The following is a 19,605-nucleotide window of genomic DNA, read 5'->3' on the forward strand; positions in this document are numbered from 1 at the left end:
TGACCCGCAGTGATCACAGACACGGACACGCTCCAAAGACGGCAGACATTGGTGAACTGGCCCTTTAATAGAGGGGAGGGTAAGAATTTGGCCTCTGTAGTACCTTCTAGGGGTGTCACGATCTTGACTATAAGTTGGATATTGATCTAAATTACGTCACAATCTCGACCTTCAAAATCAAATGTTGAATCAAGGATTTAGCCACGCCCCCAATGTCACGCCCGGCAGTTGTGCCAAGAGGGAAAAACAGACAGACAGCATGTTGTGGTTGCAGCCATTGTAGCGATCTGTCCTGTATTTCCATGAATAATCTTTATAAAACATAACATCTCCACAAGCAGTGGATGAGATGGACCGGAGGAGAGGAGCAGATATGACACAGATCTGTGTGTTTCTCATGCTCTGTACCTGGCCAAAAAACATTGCGATCTGTCCACATTTCCGTGCACAGGTAGGCTACTATAAAGTATAAACTAGGTCTTCACATGCTGTCATATGTCCATGTCAATGTTGAGGGGCTCGTTAATGCTAGGTGTGAACTGCTGGGCTTAGAGCTGACCACTGTGATTGGATCACCCAGGACACATATGATGATGTGGATAATACCAGGTATGAACAGGGCCTATGACTTCTCTTCTTTTGTTTACGGTTAGTTTCCGATTGACTGGTGAAACAAGTTATTGTTGAATTGATAGTGTTAATAAATTATTTAAATTTGAAGATAAGGCCTTAGTGTGATACATTGCAAACTAATGGTGGAGATTATATCAGTCATGACACCATTTAGACCATGCTTTGAAATAAGAATTTAAAAATTAAATGAGTTATAATGGCATAAAACAAAATTATCCTAGACTAGTCTTATAGGTACACTTGCACAAAGTCAGGGATTTTGTAGGATTATAGTCATATATATATATATCATACGTCACTGAGCATCCATGTACGGCAGCTTTAACAACGGGGCAAAGCTTGGAGTATTACTCGAATAGTTCTCAGTGAATATCGAATAGTATTTTTGCTTGAAATGTCCATCCCTACTTTCAAGCTTCATATTCAGCAATTCGTAGAGAAGTGGAAGCTGCCGCTGGGCTTCTATTTCAGAAATAAATCATTTTTCTTTTGCTGCAAAAAGGAGACTTGTTGCTGTTACTTTTATGCCTCTGATTGACTACGGTGATGTTTTATATATGCATGCACCTTCTCAATGCCTTCATTTCTGGATACTGTATACCAGAGAGCATTGTGGTTTATTACAAATTTTAAGGCCTTCACTCATCATTGCTCCGTATGCTCAAGTTGGCTGGCCTGCATTGTCTGACCGTAGACTAAATCACTGGCATGTCCTTATTTATAAGGCAGTTCTTAACCTACTTATGTATTTTTATTCATTTTAACGAATGCTGGATGCGACAGTCTTCGCTCTGTGACCCACTCGCAAGACTTAATTTTGCTATCTGTCCCCAAAGTGCGTCTTGAAAAAGGGAAAAGGGGTTTTAGGTATGCTGCTCCTGCAGCTTGGAATCTGCTTCAGAAGGATTTGGGTCTGAGGAAGCTGATCTCTTTTTAAAATAGATTGAAGGCGATGGAGGAAGATGCTCAGGTTATAGATGCTTTGATTAATGGCTTTCCACTATGTGACCCAGAATATGCAGACTTGTTTTTTGTAATTGTTTTGTGTTGTATGTCTGAAACTTAAAATGTGATGCTGCTGTCTTGGCCAGGACACGAAGCACAAAGCTACGTTACGTAAAAGGTTAGGCGCCAAATTGCATTGAACTAGCACCGTTTGAGTATGCATGCATGCATGCATATATATATATGCTTTTACAATACAAGGCAGACACACACTGTATTTAGAATCAGTTAATCAAGAGACATTCCAGTTTGACATACAAGTTTGGTGGTGCACAGTTAATTTTTCAAAGAGGGGAAAGTTTTATCACTTGCTTTGTCAAATAAACAAAATAATACACATTTACAAAAGAAGTACTAATGTTGTAGAATAGGATAGAGTGTTATAGTTAAGTGTGTAACATTATGTTGCTGTAGTCTTGGAAACATATTAAGGAGGGAAATTGACGATAATTGATCGGCTCACACGCACGAAAGAAGCCAGCTTGTTAACGTCATTATGGGTTCTGACTTCAAAGATTAACTAACGTTAATTAGCTGAAATTTGACATAACAACGCCTTATGTCAATATCTAGCGCTATACTATTATTAAAGTACTCTAAATTATCCGCTGACTACTTTACTTACCTATTTTAATTTAACTTACACATACTGCATTGTTAGCATGCTAACAGTTAGCTTAAATTAACTTAGCTAGCTAGCCAAGGCACGTGCTCAGGAAACTTACACAGCGTGTGGTAAAAAAAAAACCCACAAGAAATGAAATCTATCAAGGAAACACTGGTCGTTAATTGAGGAATAACTCACATAATCGACGTTGTGGTCTCTCTCTCTGGAATCTGCGACAAAGTCAGTCGAAAAGACAGATTCAGAGGGTTGATGAGGGTATTCCCCCCCCCCCCTCTGATATCCCTATTGGATAATCAGTAGATTCTGAAGCAAGTCATTGGTTAATAAACCTGTCAATCTTTTACTGTTAATTGACTTAATACTGGGGTATAATGTTTTGTCGCCCTCTGGTGGTCAACACCTGTGCACCTCAGGTGTGCCAGTAGTGTATAAAGGGGACTTTTTCTGAACAGAATCAGTTTGTGTTATTAGTTTTAATCGAGACTCACACATTTTAGATTGACTTGAGTAGGTTTACTTTTCAGATATACACTGAACAAAAATATAAACGCAACACTTTGTTTTTGCTCCCATTTTTCATGAGCTGAACTCAAAGATCTAAGACTTTGTCTATGTACACAAAAGGCCTATTTCTCTCAAATATTGTTCACAAATTTGTCTAAATCTGTGTTAGTGAGTGCTTCTCCTTTGCCGAGATAATCCATTCCCCTAACAGGTGTGGCATATCAAGATGCTGATTAGACAGCATGATTATTGCACAGGTGTGCCTTAAGCTGGCCACAATAAAAGGCCACTCTAAAATGTGCAGTTTTATCACACAGCACAATGCCACAGATGTCGCAAGTTTTGAGGGAGCGTGCAATTGGCATGCTGACTGCAGGAATGTCCACCACAGCTGTTGCCCATGAATTGAATGTTCATTTCTCTACCATAAGACGTCTCCAAAGGTGTTTCAGAGGATTTGGCAGTACATCCAACCGGCCTCGCAACCGCAGACCACGTGTAACCACACCAGCCCAGGACCTCCACATCCAGCAGCTTCACCTCCAAGATCGTCTGAGACCAGCCACCCAGACAGCTGCTGCAACAATCGGTTTGCATAAACAAAGAATTTCTGCACAAACTGTCAGAAACCGTCTCAGGGATGCTCATCTGCATGCTCGTGGTCCTCATCGGGGTCTCGACCTGACTGCAGTTTGTCATCGTAACCGACTTCAGTGGGCAAATGCTCACATTCGATGGCATCTGGCACTTTGGAGAGGTGTTCTTCACGGATGAATCCCGGTTTTCACTGTACAGGGCAGATGGCAGACAGCGTGTATGACGTCGTGTGGGTGAGCGGTTTGCTGATGTCAACGTTGTGAATCGAGTGGCCCATGGTGGCGGTGGGGTTATGGTACGGGCAGGCGTATGTTATGGACAATGAACACAGGTGCATTTTATTGATGGCATTATGAATGCACAGAGATACCGGGACGAGATCCTGAGGCCCATTGTTGTGCCATTCATCCACGACCATCACCTCATGTTGCAGCATGATAATGCACGGCCCCGTGTTGCAAGGATCTGTACACAATTCCTTGAAGCTGAAAACATCCCAGTTCTTGCATGGCCAGCATACTCACCGGACATGTCACCCATTGAGCATGTTTGGGATGCTCTGGATCGGCGTATACGACAGCGTGTTCCAGTTCCTGCCAATATCCAGCAACTTGGCAGCCATGTAAGAGTGGACCAACATTCCACAGGCCACAATTAACAACCTGATCAACTCTATGCGAAGGAGATGTGTTGCACTGCGTGAGGCAAATAGTGGCCACACCAGATACTGACTGGTTTACTGACCCCCCCGGACCCCCCCAATAAAGTAAAACTGCACATTTTAGAGGGGCCTTTTATTGTGGCCAGCCTAAGGCACACCTGTGCAATAATCATGCTGTCTAATCGGCATCTTGATATGCCACACCTGTGAGGTGGATGGATTATCTCGGCAAAGGAGAAGCGCTCACTAACACACATTTAGACACATTTGTGAACAATATTTGAGAGAAATAGGCCTTTTGTGTACATAGACAAAGTCTTAGATCTTTGAGTTCAGCTCATGAAAAATGGGAGCAAAAACACAAGTGTTGCGTTTATATTTTTGTTCAGTGTATATACATATATATCTCAACTATATATATTTTGGATTAATATAGTTGAGGTTATTATCAAAAATCACTGTTAAAATTCCTGGATGCATGTTCCTTTCTTTTAGTGTTGGGGTTATTTTTACTGTGTATTTATTTTCTCCTGTGCTGTATTCACTTTGATAACTTGCTGCTGTAACGCCACAATTTCCCAGTTTGGGATAAATAAAGCACATCTATCATCCATCGATCTTTCATCTGAAGGGCAGTCAGTTTTACATCTGCTGTTTTTAATGATTGATTTAAATTTCATAGACTATAGCTTCATCTGTTAGATGTGATTTCAAACAGTAAAGTAACATTTTACCTTTTGATGGTTATAAACAAATCCTTTAGTCACACATTAAGCCAATTATACCTTTAATCTATCACGGTCACTCCAATATTGGGTGCTTTTTCTTTTTCAATAAGGGTTGTTTACTTCACACAACAAATCTTGAACAATGAATAACACATTTTACATGCTTGAAACAAACTAAAAATCTTGCGCACTTAAGCAGCCATCTTACCTGTTTGCATCTCAGACGATTATGGCGCTCAAGACAAATTTGTAATGATGGCAGGTATTTAGAATCTATGCTTTTAATACTTGTTCCATTTCCAAACTACTAACACCATTTTGTAAATAAAAAGGCTCAACTACAGAGATAATGATGAAAAGATGCTTCCCCTCCTACTTCAGGTCAGCCTCTGACACATGTGAAAATGTGTCTTTTGGCAATTTGAAAGCATTTTTCTGCCGAAGGGAACGGACTTACATTTTTAAAGTCCAGAAGCCTGCAGAGCTTTGGTTTTCAGGTCACCGGTCAGGCATATTGGCAATTAGTCTCAGACTCTTTGGAAATAATCACAAAAGTGCTCCCACAGGTGTTCAGGTGAGGACGGGTGCTCACCTCTGGTCTCTGCAGGAATAAATGAACCACTGTTCCAGAAAGTAACCTTTCATCTGGTCCTTCTATATGAACTACAGTCTTTCTGGATGGTGCCGCTCACTGCTGTCAGAAAAACTCTGCTGGAGTCGACTTTTAAGAACTTAAGGGGAAACCGTTATGAACAGTTGGATAGTTATTTTTAGATGAATGAACATGCCTTTGCCTTTTTCTATTTTATGAAGTCAGCCTCCAGCGGATTCCATTTTACCCTCGGTGCTCGGAGGAAACAAACACGAGCTGAAAGGGAGCCTGCTGCTCAGGCTTGTAATGTTATTTTTAAGGGAATTAATTGCATCCATTTACAAACAGACATAACTCACACTGATTTGTGCATCACATTGACCTTCAATTATGAGTGTAAACACTGCCCCAAAAATCATTCTCCATAGTTCAAAAAAAAAAACCCACAATCTGTTAAACTTAAGAGTAACAAACACTTCTATTGGTTATGTTGGCCAGGTATGTACACATACAAGGTATCTGACTCCCGTTTAACTTCGCTCTTTGTACACTTAAACATTACATATTAAAAATTAAACTAATATGTACAAGCCTACATTCACCATTAGGTCAATGTGCGCTTCTGTGGGCAGTGTTACAAGGACTGTCCTTATGAGGCCGATGACGTTTAAAAGGAGGTGCGCGCTGCAGACGTAGGCGGTGACAGCGGAGAAGCACCCGCCTGCTCCCCGGAACAAAGTATCCAGAGCCTTATAGACATATTTACAAGAATAAAAAGTGTGTCCATTCGATGAGATGAACAATAAACCGTCTTAATTACAGGTTACAGGGTTTGTCTTATGCTCTGTGACTGTTAAGCATTCAGAGTGACTGTGGGAAGAATCTGTTTGGTGTCTGGTTGTTTTGGCGTACAGTGTTAAGTTTTAACTGTTTATGTGCAGCATGTGAGGGGTCTGCTATGTTACATGCCATGCTTCCTGATGGAGGGCAGGTCGGCCCACATGATTTTTTTCTGCAGACCGGTTTGTCTGTTGCGGTCTGTTTCTGTCCTGTTTGGTGGCAGATCCAAACCAAACAGTGATGGAAGTGCACAGCAGCTCCTGTAGTACATCCTCTGCTGGGCCTTTTTCCTGACAGTGTCTATGTGGGAGGTCCACTTCAGGTCCTTGGTGATAGTGGATCCCAGGAACCTGAAGGTGTCCACTGTGTATCTGAATAATAACGACCTCAGTGTGGCAGGGAGAGCTGGTGTTTAACCAACAATAAAGATCTCACTGACCAGACAACGCCAACTGGGGGATTTCACCCCAAGAAATCGACACCTTAATCATACCAAAGGCAACACAGATTCAAACACTGAAGCAAGACAGACGTGGTTCCAAAAAGAAAAGCAGATTTTATTGTTACTAATTAATGACTGGACGTGTCTGCAAAGGGGAAGGACGGTTAGGTTTGTAATGAATTTCAATCCAATAATTTATGATAAAGTATCTCAAGTTTTACAATGATTGAGTGTTTATTTAAAACACCTCCACTAAAACAATAATCAAAATTAACAAAGGGAAGGGGGACAGTGACTGGAGGCCAGCTATTGGGAGGCAATCACTTAAGGGTGTGTTCCAGGAGTGCAACTTACCCACCACTAGTGAATTCACTTCAATCCACAACCACAGCAAACAGGTGAAAATATTGTGTCCCCGTGCCCTTACCACTACAACCAGTGCAGGGAACCACCTCGAGTGCCTAGCCTCCACCACAAGCCGGCCGACAACTTCACTAAGAGGAAAATAACACGTATCAAACAAGAAAACAAAATGCAAACAAACCAGTTGGTTCAATCTAAAATGTACAGCTTGGTATCAGTCAGGCAATGATACAAACACTACGTAAAAAACTGACTGATACTAGCAGCAACACAAGGAAATACACTAGTGGCAACAGCAGCTAAGGCAAAACAGCAGCCAATGAAGGCCTGGAATACAAGAACACATTACATATAAGATGTTCCAAACATAGTAAGATGTACAATTATGTAATGTCTATATAAATCAGGCATTAACCATGCCCTAATTACCAATAACTAAAATGACTCATACCTGGACATAAAAGTGCATTTACTAGGATGACTTCAGGGGATCATACACACTCCATAGAGAAGGAACTCAGCCAAAGAGACACCAACACGACCAGGCAGAAAGAGACCGGCAGACTGGAGACTATTCCAAACAAATTCAACTTAGTCATTAAGTAACTGCAAAATCACTTTGACCAATGTACAACAAACATTTGAAACAATCTTAAAGCTGCATTACCTACCGCAGAGTCAGAGAGGGGCCCATGTGGCAACCGACAGGAAGAGATGAAGGAAAGAGGCAGCCATGATGCCACAGGTGCTTTAAATAAGCTCAGGCCAATTAAGGGGCTGGACCAGGGGAGGAGTTGACCTACTTCTACCAGGGTGCATTCAAAGCCAACAGGGGAGCAAAACAAACTGTTTAAGTGTTCCTACTACATCAGCAAAACTACCTCCCCTCTGCTTGGATCAGTTACCCCAATCCTACTCCAAGGCTTGTTCAAAGGTAATCTGATCGGATTAAAGCTAGATAGGACAAAATCTTGAAAACGGGATGTTGAAAAGAATAAAAGGATTACGTAATTGGATAAGGTCAGGTCATCCAATCTTGGCTTTTTTTCTGGATCTGAGTTTACCTCTGAACAACCTTTGGACCCTGTGCAGCTGGATTGATCTGTTCAGGGACGGCTGACAATGAGTGATGTTCCTATGAGCAAGGCACTTTCCCCTCTACTGTTTCATTGCAGCAGCAAAGGACACCAGCAGCAGACACACTCACTGGATAAACCCAGCTCTGAGAACAAATAAAGCTTTCAAAAATGTAAAAACATGTCACTGAAATTGACAAACTGTCACATTTGCCTCTTTTAATGTGCATCGTATCACTTTACTTCTTCTGCGTGGAAAAAAACCCCTCAAAAAATATTGTCAAAGAGCTACGCTAGTTACTTAAAAGGGCGTTGCTTTACATTTATTTGGTGCGCACATTTTCCCCATGTATACAAAATCACTGGGAGCACCTTAAGGGCCTTTTCACATGTGGACATTAGAAGTTGGGAATCAAAAGACAAAGGCTTTAACAAAAGGAAATGCTCTCCCACTTACGTTAAAGCCACCAATGACATGAGGCCTTCAGGGACATCATGTCAGAGGAGCTTTGGTATCTGTCATTGTGACCTGGTAGATGACACCTCAGCATCACATAGAGCCATTAGCATGAAAGCTTTAGGTAAATCTATACCATTGATGTTTTTCATCTGCAGACGTTTGACTCCTCCAGTGGTCGGACTTTCACTCATTAGTCAAGAGCTGAGATGAAGATCAGGGCTTGACCCCCGCTGCGAATCTCCTACTGTTTAAAAAATCAATTCCAGCAGGCTGCTAATAGAAGCCGAGAGTAAGGTCTGTGTCACTGTGAGACAAAAAGCCAGGAAACTTAAACTGACACAAAACCTGAAGGCCTGTTGTTGCTTTGACTTAGAATTTGTGTTTTTACTGAACATACACATCGATATTTAAACCTACAGTGTCGTGGCTTCATTAAACGGTGAATGGTAACTCATGAACGAGAATGTGAGTGTAATTCACACTGGAGACAGTGAACGAGCGTTCACGTTCAGATAGTTACATAAACCCCTTTCCCAACCAAATTGGCATGTTGACCCAGGTTTTGTGTTCCCATCAATGCCGATCAGAGCTGAGGCGATAATTACCCGGGTCTACTGCAGAGTCATTTGACCCGGGTCTGAATGCAGACTGTAACCTTTCCCATTAAGCAAAAAAGGCGGGTGTTAGCAGGTTTTTTATCTAGTGGGAAAAGGGCTTGAGAGTTGCCGAGCACTGTGTTTTACAGTAGCCAAAGTCAGATTTACACCACCCAGCATGCATCCTGCATGGCTAATGTAACTATTCAGACAATGCAGGCACCGGTACTGCTGCAGCCAGTTCTTCTGAACATTTAAAGAAGTTTAAAGCCAGTCTTGGGAAATATCTGCGAGTGAACAATTACAACTACTAAAAAAAGAGTAGCTACAATAAATGAATAAATGAACATGAGCTCATTTTAATCTGTGTGAACTTTGAGCTAGCTCTTTTTAAGTGTGAACTTGCACAAAACTAATAACCTCATGTTTTTGCTGATGGACTTGTGCATCCACACCAACCCAATCTCAGAGCTCATTGGCTAATGTCTAACAACGATACAGCCTCTGGGAGTGATGGCCAACTTTTCGAGGTCTGCGCTGCCTCGTTTACAGTCTGACTAGCAATTTGAGAGGCAGGAATAGAGTTGGAGTTGAGAGACGACGTCAAAGAGGGGATTGTTAGCGGCACTTGCACTCTGATGTCTGTTTATAGAGCTTAATAAGAAGCTTAATCGTCGTCAGAGGATCGCGTTTCACCCTCATTTTGATCTCCACAAGGAATGTGTTTTCCTGCATGCTTTGAAAGCCTGCTGATACGTGATTGGTCAGTTCTACTCAGACTAAAAGCGCACTACAAATAGAAAACACGTCCGATAACAAAATCTGGTCCTGCACGTACAGATCTTGCATTTTATTATGCAGAATCTGTAAATGAAGATTTAAGAGCAGCTCCAGTCATGTTTTAAGACGTATAAAATGCTCTGCTTGAAATAATGAATTGTGTCTGATGCGTTTTTTCTGCAAAATAAGTTTAATTACCTTGTAAAAATCCTTCCAAGGCATCCCGTCCATCTCTCTCATTAGAAATTCATGAATCTGCATAGGCCCCGCCCACTATGCACTTTTACAACCGCCCCCTCCGTCATGAAAACAAAACATGTCTCTGCCATCGTTTAGTGGCAACTTGTTGAAACTTATCTAGCTTGAAATGTAGTAATTAGTAGCAGTAACGTTAATGTTAGTAGTCAGTAGTGAGTTTGCAAAAATTACAATGACCGTTACAGCTGCCTCGTGTGGTTGCCATAGGTTGTCACCCCGTCCATTAATGGGATTGGCTCCTTAGGTTTGTGACATCACAAACCTGCCAATCTGAAAACGTGTTGTTCAGCCTGTCCTTGGCACACTGCAGTTTAAAAGCAGACAGGCCCAGCCATGGCGATGACTGCTCATGTTGTCCCTGATATGTCTTGTAACACATGAAAAACACAACATGGAGATGTTTACAAGGTTAAACACTGGATTTTCACTGGAGGAGGGCTTTAACACAGACCGGATGCAAATGAGCTAGGTTTAGAAGACGACCTCAAATTATAAGAATAAAGCTTTGGCTGTTACTTGCAGGAAAACACTTTTCTTTTATAATATTGTGTGTTAGTTATTTGGAAGTATTTATCCCTTTGAGTTCAGCACTAAGTCAAAAACATTGTGTCGTTAATCGTTCAACTCTGTGTACTTCTGACACAAATGTGTTTTTCCTCTACGCTCCTCTCTCACATTTTGTCTTCAGGATTAAATTACCCGTTTGTTGCCCAGCTCCTGCTCTGTGCTTTATTGTGTCACTTTATTAAGGTCATGATGGCAAATCCTCAATTTGCGTCCCAGAAAACAAGATAAACAATGTTTATGTCCCCGCTGGCCTCAGAGGAGGGACAGTCTCCACCCGTCTGCTTTCAGCTGTAATCTGCGTCTAAAGAGGAGACATCTGGCTTCAACACACTGACTGACTGACTGACTGACTGATGTCGTTATGACAGTTAATGTCAGAGGACAAAGGAGCTCCAGGCCACCGTAGTCAATATCCTAACCTGTCATGTTTAATGCAACGTGTTTGGATTAGACCTGAGGGGCTGCTTTTAGTGGTAGTGCTCTGACGCTTTAAGAATAATATTGACGCTGGCCTAATTACAGGTCACAATGTCAGAGGACAATTCTACCTAATATTTAGGTTTTACTCAGCTTCTTACAGTCCAATTAAAAGGAGCTCCAGGGCCTTTGAGCAAAAGTCACATGGAGCCACATGGGACTTGTTTATTGGACAGAGTCTCAGTAACCTGACATGCACACAGGCCGGCAGGGATTTCTGCAGCAAATGGGATCAAAACAAGTTTTGCATTTTGAGGTCGATTCCTGGTATCGGTTTAAATCAAGCTTTCACTTCTGACAAACCAAAGCAGAGTTTTAATAAAGGTCGACACAGGTGCAGCAGTCTCTTTACAGTGGTTAGACTCACATTGATCATGATATTTCAGTTTAACCAGGCATGTACGGTTGGATCCCTTTGTCATGGCTCTAACTCTTGATTTTCCTGGCTGACGGTCACTTTCCTTTTTAGACTGTTTGCCTTCATCTGAGCGTCGAATTTATTTCTTTTTCTTTGGATTGTCAATTATTGTTGAAGTTGTATCTGTAGTCATCGATCTTTTCTTTGTTTGTTCAGCCATAGTAGATTACTATTCACTCGCAACACTTGCAGAGACCAGAAAAGCAGCCACTTAGCTCCGCCTACCCTCTCTGGCAGACCAACCACTGCTGGCTGATGGAAAAACGCGTCACTAACTGGGCGCCGCTTGTGATTTTTTTCGCGAATGTCGCCACAGACACCCACTCTGTAATAGTGCAAATGCAAAGGCTTTCATCAGTGGGCCATAGGCTCAATCACCATTGTGTTACCTCATTCGGCAACAGATAGATAGAAAAAGTTTAAGATTGTTACTTTAAAAACTCTAAATCTCTAAGAAGATGATAGAGGTCCATAGAGAGAAATGCATTCAATGAATCCACCAAAACTGCTATTTTTTTTTATACACATTGACATACCATTGTTGAATTTACATTCAAAAGGCCAAATAACTAAAGAAATGAGTAGCAAAAGTCATCATAATCTCATATTTAGGAAACCTGTTTCATTCTTTGCTGACCCTTATGAAAGACTTGTGTCGGTCAGAACAGGAAGCAAGTAAAGCAGAACAGTTTGGGATGATGTTCTCTGCCAGTCACAGAGCGGTTTCCCTTTCTCCTCCCACCTCACTCTCATGTCTCCGCACCATGGAGGTAGTGGGAAGGTTGGACACCAGCTTCATCATCAGACAGAATAACTCTCATTCTGAGAGTTGTGATAACGGTTTTCTCTGAATGTCAGTTTAAGTCGTCAATACAATATGTGCTGACATTTTGTTGATGGTGCACTACAGAGAGAGCATTTCTCCTTCTTTGTAACCATTTACAAACATTTTAAAACATCTGAGCAAATGACTGAGCGCAACAGAACACAAATTGAATCATTGTTTTTGCAGCAGCATTCAGCTGTCTCTGGAGATGCATCTTCAGTGCCGAGAACTTTAAGAATAGTTGAGAAATGTGGTTAAACAATTGAGATAAACTGTGCCCTCTTCTGCTGTAATGGAATCTTAGTTTATACTCAACAATCAAAAACACATTGAAATGCCATCACACACCTGTTTGGGGTTATTGTTTTAGAGGCATCTCACAGAAGGTCTCAGTCTGGTAATTTTACTTCCCTTAATCTGATTTTAAACTCGTTTTCTCTCAGTTTTTTCCTTTTTTTAAAGATTATTGTGCTGCTTTTGCCTTTATTGACAGGACAGCTGAATAGAGACAGGAGATATTGGGAGAAGAGCGTGGGGGATGACATGCAGTGAAGGGCTGAGGGCGGGAGTCGTGGGCTGTACCCTCTGTGTATGGGCGCCTACTCTACACACTGAGCTAAACCAGTGAACCTCCTGTCTGTTTAAGAGCTCCACATTCTTTGTTTGTGAAAGACAACTTCCTCTTTTACACCTTTTATGTCCCTACTCAAATATGATTTATTACAGTTTTTCTTGGTTACTTTGCCACTTTTCCCATAACCTTTTTACCTTCTCATCACTAAAGAGGCATTTCCATAGACTGTATAAAAAGATGGACGACATAACAGTGAAGCTAAAACCTCTCTATCGCCCCCTGCTGACTGGCTGCAGTATAGGTCATAAAGCCCGCCTCCTCCATGTTAACAGATGGGACATGAGTCAAACTATAAAATCAAAATACACGTCAAATAAATGTTTCTCAAACATGGTTTCTGTCATTATAGTTAGTTCTTATCATGTTGACTTATGACCAAGTGTTTATTTTTCTGACAAGTTTGTTTAATTAGTTATTTGATGCTGTAAAAAGGATGATTGACAGCTCTGTTGACAAATACGGCTCCTGCAGCCGATCTGTTCCTGATTAGCAGAGTGGAGGAGGAACGGCGAGAGGAGACGCAACTAAAACAATCACTACAGTCACTGAAGTTTACATATCTGTGAACGTTAACCTCAGACCAACACAAGAAGCTGTTCTGCTGTTCGGGATCTTTTGGAGTGTTTTGGTTAGTGGAAGAGGCTACAGGGGCTCCCGCTGATCTCTCTCTCTCTGTCTCTCTCTTTCTTTTTCCTTCAATAAACCTTAATTCAAAATTCATGAATAGATAATACAGAAACAAAACATGAGGAATGAACTACAATAAGATACAACAAAGAACAACATGAAAGAGGTACATATAGGCTTGAATTACAGAGAGGTTTTCAAGGCTTTGTAAATGAGCCCACCTGCAGATCTCTACTGCGCAGACGTCATGACCTCACCATCATAAGATGGCAGCGCCTGTTACTGGGGGTATTTTGGCTTCAATTTTGTACAATGAGAGCAGATGGAGACACGTCGTCCATCTTTAAATACAGTCATTGGGCATTTCCCAAAACAGCTCACAATTGCAGCAAAACAGTTAAATGAAGCGAAAGGCTGTAACTCAACCACAACCTTTAATTTAAGAGCCATAATAAAGTTATTGTGTGAATGCATGAGTCATTAGCAACAACATGACACCTTCTCTTACTACTAAAATAAAGGTGGTCAAAATGTTAACATGTTTGTTTGAGATGAGCGGGCTGTGGGGGTGTGTTCTTCATCTCATGCTTTCAACAGTCTCGTCCTCAATGTCTTCACGCTGTACGCTGCAGTACTACAGTTTAATTTTTACAGTAATTGTACTGAAGATAAGTGACTGCTATTGTGAATCAAAGTGAAAACTCTTCAGGTGACGATTTCTAAAGAATCCAAGGTTTCACATTTGACTTTCTGAGAGCTCTTAGATTTGTGTGTAACGAGGAGGAGTATTTTGTGAGACAATACAGGAGCTTAAATTAAATTAAAGAAGGAGCCGACAACTTGCAGCACGCACAGACCCACTATGTGCACCTAGATAAAGTTACAGTGCATCCTGTCTCTGCTGACTGTTTAGACAACACGGATTTCAGGCATTCATCATTCATTCATTCATTCATTCATTCATTCACACACACACACACACGCTCTTTTAAGTATTAAACCAATCAGATTTTGCCCACGACCTCTTTTGACCTCAGACAAACTTTAAATCTGTTCTCCTCTCTGCTGCCGTCAGTTTGTCATCTCAGTGTGGATCATTACGACCCTCCTCTACAGTCAAATCCGAGCCATCCCAGTAGTGTCTGCTTTGAGGTCTTTAGATGCCCCCCCCCCATCATCCTGCTTCCATCCTTCCTTCATCACCACATGATTTGTGTCTGTCAGAACTGGACTTCACCCGAACCAACTAATTGGCAAAGCAAAGTTGGTTGTCAAACACAACTGATTTTATTTGAGATGACATTCCTGTCATAGTAATGAGTGTTAAAGTGCTAAATGTTGTCGATGTTCAGGCACAAACATTGATTCTGAGATGAGGAGATGTTCAAGTGTTATGTTTAAGTGTTCAGCGTTTTGGTTGCATTTGTGCATTTCTGATGATGTGAACAGAGAGTCGGTGCCGAGCTCACAATTTGTAAAAACAACCGAATGCTTAAGAGTGACAAAAGACTCCTTACTGGACACCTGGAAGCACCACAGACTCTTTCAGACTTACAGCTGAATGTATGGACGACTCACGAAACAGACCTGCTCTGTTTGAACTGACAAATTCAGATCGTCAATCAAATGAGACCTAGGAGACACAAAGAGACCTTTTTTTTTTTTTTCACAAAACGTGCTTAATGACACGAGCAAACGAGGTTGCTTCCTCAAAGACGGAAGACCTCCATTAACTGTTTGCTTATTGTTGGAGTTGATCTCCAAACCATCCGTCTCGCATTATTGTACCCAAAGCAAGTGTAATCCACACCTGTTTAACCCTTCTCATTACGAGACCCTCAGGGGGGCTGAAATAGGACACTGACATGCTGACAGGTTGCTTTGCATAAGCCCCGAGGACTCGCCTCAGAGGCTTTCCATTCTGCAAACGTGACCCATCTCTGACACGCACACATCTGCAACATCGTTAGCATAAATGCTCCACACATCTCTGACAGCAGGAGGTCCAGCAGAAGCTGACAGTGGTCACTGTCATTAATCTGACGTGAGCATCACTGCTGACCTGTCTGTCAGCCTGAGTGGTAGGTAATGTGAGTAAAAGGCCACGGCTGTGGTGGCTGCATCTGGGGATGAATGAGCAGTGATGACAGGCTGTAAGGGAGTTGTGGGAAACAGAGCTGGCCCCTCCAGAGCCAGAGGGGACAAACTCACAGCTGTTGGACGATGATGTAAGCAGACGAAGTCCTGGTAAGCTTTCCCATATGCCCCCGACTGTCTCCCAGCATCATCAGCGCTGCTGGGCTTTCTCTTTTCATTTGTTCTCAGCGTTTAACTCTGTGGAGGCACAGCAACCGAGAAAACATCATTATGGTTTTGCTTGTTCTATTTATAAACATTTGGTTTTTGCTTGTTGCAGGGACTGGCAAAATGTCACAAGGTTTTTTTCTTGTCTCTTCTTCAAATTGGGAGAAACAGGGTTTTTTTTTTTTAAAGGAAACAAGAGCTCTTTAAATAAATACCTGTGACCTGCCAATCAGCTCCTTCTGATCATTATAACAGTCCATACAGACATGTACTGAGGGGGAGATAAGGTGTGATGGTGTGTGGGGTTTTTGTGACAATGATGATTATTTCACAGATATAAAAACAAACAAACGTCAATTTCTATAAATAAAACTGAATCTATGTTGTGACGCAGAAGTGGGTGAATACAGTTTGGAGAGGGAACCCTGCGCTCAAATAGTCACCAAACAATTCATGATTTTGCACGCTTGGATCTCCCTGAATCCACTTAGAAAGCGCGACCGTGTCCCTGATGCCCCTTTGGTTGGCTGTCTGTGCGTCCTAAGTGATGCGTCACATGAGTAGGTGCGGTTTACGCAGCGTAACTCCCCAAATAGTCCATATTTGTCCGCTTCGTGCACAGAGAAACAAGCACTTCGAGAGCTGCTGTGTTCATGGATTCTCTAACTTTTTTTCATTCATAGTTTCGGAGTGGAAGTTCTTTTTCCTTCTCGGGATGACGCACGCACCTACAGCTCGTCTTCAGAGGGATCATTTTTATTAAACAGAAGCCTGTCAAGAGTGAGTTGTTGGCAGCTGTGATGTGCTGCAGCTGCAACAGCCTCGATCTTAAACCGCTGGGCAGGAGCCGAGAGCGGGTTACACATATCCAAATATGCGCGTAATTGGAGCGCACTGGCGAGGCGTCCCTTGCACCCCTACGGAGTCAGCGTTGTCGTGATGTACAATACTTCGGGAATTGAGCTCACTTTTAACAAGAAAGAGGATATTTCCGAAGTTATCAATGGCACTTTGCAGCTTCTGTACAACGTCCTCGTCACCATCAGTCCCACCACCATGTGGAACGAGTCGTGCGGGGAGCAGCTGCAGGATTTCGGGCGCCCGGAGAAGATCATCATCGGGGTGATGCTGGCGATCATCACGGCGGTCACGGTGATGGGGAACACGCTGGTGGTGATCGCGGTGTGCGTGGTGAAGAAGCTGAGGCAGCCTTCAAACTACTTGCTGGTTTCCCTCGCGGTGGCGGACCTGTCGGTTGCCATAGTTGTGATGCCGTTTGTGATAGTGACGGACCTCACGGGGGGAAAGTGGCTGTTTGGAGAGGTCTTCTGCAACATCTTCATCGCCATGGATGTAATGTGCTGCACCGCCTCCATCATGACCCTGTGTGTGATCAGCGTCGACAGGTCAGTTTCCAAAGTTAACGAAAGCTGATAATGAGTCACGTCAAGCTGCAATGACACCGCCAATAGCCTGTTACGCACGCAGCGCGCACTCTGCTCAAAATGACAAATATGAGACAAATATATCCGCTTTTATGAAGTTATTTAAAACATTTAACTTCCCGATCAGTTTAAGTGCAAATGAAACAATGAGTGTTAAGCTTAACGCATGAATTAACTTGGTGTCTTTGCGCCTCAAAATGACATTTAACTGCCTGATTCCGGATCAGCCGTCCCTCTGATTATCTGTGCGGTTGAAACCACTGATGCAAAAAATTAACTGCATCAACTGTGATGAATTTATAGCAGGCTTAATTAATTTGCTTGACCGGATCATGGGCAGTGTTTCCTACAATTAGGCATTTAGGATCAGCGCCCATCAACCCTACAGCTGCTCTGACTTTGATCCCTGATTTACCATCGTCCTTCTTGTACCTTAAGGGCACATAGGTCGCACCTGCTCTCTTGTATCGACCCCCACGCTCCATCCCCTTCACAATCAAATCAGGACACAGCTGCAGCCAGTCCAGTAGGAGATGTTAACTTCTGAGAAAACAGTTTTTCTGTCTCACTACATGCATGAATATGAGATTTATCACTTCTGTGATTTGCATCAACACATTATTCATGAAAGTTCAAATCCCCCGCCGCTTTAAATTCCACATTCAAAATGCAGGAAAGTAAAGCGTGCAGCACTCATTTGCACCAATCAAGCTCCACTCTGCATCTGCAGGTATTCTCCTGCTCTTTCGAGTCAGTGCTCATGATGTTGGAGCTGAGCCTGATGGATTGTGACAAATGAGACGCTTCCACAGCTCCCACTTTAATCCACAGTGACGTGAGAGCGGAGTGATGGGTGTCACTGTTCCGCCTCAGTAACCCTGATGAAGACAGAAGCTCTTTGTGATATTGATGATCCGATTATCTCCTCCTGCTTTCCTATCGGGCGTTATTACCTCACCCAGAACTATGCAGGGTTTCTACTTGAGGATGCAGCGAGCACGAGGGAGTTGTAAGAGGAGCTAGATCCCAGATAAGCTGTGATACAGTGTGATTGCTCCAGTCTGCTGACAGATGTATGAGGGCTTGTTGGGAAGAGAGTAACAAGATTAGAGCGGTAGAGGAAACAAGTCCTTCAGGGGGTTAAGGTAGAGGTCGTAGTGATTATTTAAGATGGATGGACGGTGTGTGATTTAAAAGTGTGGCCACTTACAACCGACTCAGGTCATCAGCTGACCTCTGCAGTGCAACCAGTCACACGCTGTTCTGCTCCAATAGTCACATTTTTAAAGCATGACCTCAGCGCATACACAAGGGGGACATTGTGTTCATTTAACAGAACAAACCTGAAGAAATGAAACAATGCAAATGTGTCACACCAGGCCTGTTCCAGTGCAGGGTAAGTGGGAGTGCGTCAATCCGGTCCTGCCGGGTCTCATGGCCATTGTGTGTGATTAGAGGTGGGAATTGCTCACAGGATATTCTTAGAGAGGACAAGTGGACCCACCTGTGAGAGAGCGTGTCTGAAAAGATAGAGGAGGTGATTGAATCTGGTGCCATGAAATCAAAGTGTGCACACCCACCGCTCTTTTCCGCAGAGGATGTAAAATAACAGGTTGTTATTTCGGGATGATTTTGCTCCCCACACGCTGCTCAGACCGTCCTGTAAACGCTTTGTGTTGATCTCTGTGAAAACAGACTCCTTTTAATTAAACAGTGCACAGTGTGTTTGGCACAATGGGAATCATAGAGATAATTCATTAGGATGGGAATTGCCAATTAGACACATGATTAGTTGTAATTAGAGCTTTCTCGCTGTCATTTAGGATTCACCAAGACATGCACTGTTTAATGAAGCTGGAGAGAAGAGAGTGCTGTTTGTTCATGGTGGCTGTACAGTCCCTGAACATGAACTCTACTGATTGTCTCTCAGAGCTCCTTTAGATTTACACTGTAAATGTTAATATAGACAGTATGATGCCAGAGGAGGCGTCTCTAGTGTACGGGGAATTTATGATCCTGCAGGGACTAGACAGACATCAGTGGATGCTCTCAGAGAGGAAGCTGTCATCCTGGTCTAATGCAACATCTTTGACACTCACCATCTACTTTACTTGATTCTAATCAGGCCCTGGGCCCTTCCGAGG

At 42.6% G+C, this 19,605-nt stretch overlaps 1 protein-coding gene across 1 annotated transcript in view; it reads left to right on the plus strand.

Annotated features, from left to right (window-relative positions):
- Positions 1–16,678: 16,678 nt before the first annotated feature.
- Positions 16,679–19,605, plus strand: part of htr7c (5-hydroxytryptamine (serotonin) receptor 7c) — a 29,409-nt gene continuing 26,482 nt past the window's right edge. Inside the window, exon 1 of the mRNA XM_069683105.1 lies at positions 16,679–17,422. Coding sequence (XP_069539206.1) covers positions 16,956–17,422 — 467 coding nt within the window. The 5' untranslated portion in view covers positions 16,679–16,955. The remainder of the gene's footprint in view (positions 17,423–19,605) is intronic.

The sequence above is a fragment of the Semicossyphus pulcher genome, unplaced genomic scaffold, assembly GCF_022749685.1.
Source record: "Semicossyphus pulcher isolate SPU_LCO1_2020_fin unplaced genomic scaffold, fSemPul1.0.p SCAF_6, whole genome shotgun sequence".
NCBI lineage: Eukaryota > Metazoa > Chordata > Actinopteri > Labriformes > Labridae > Semicossyphus > Semicossyphus pulcher.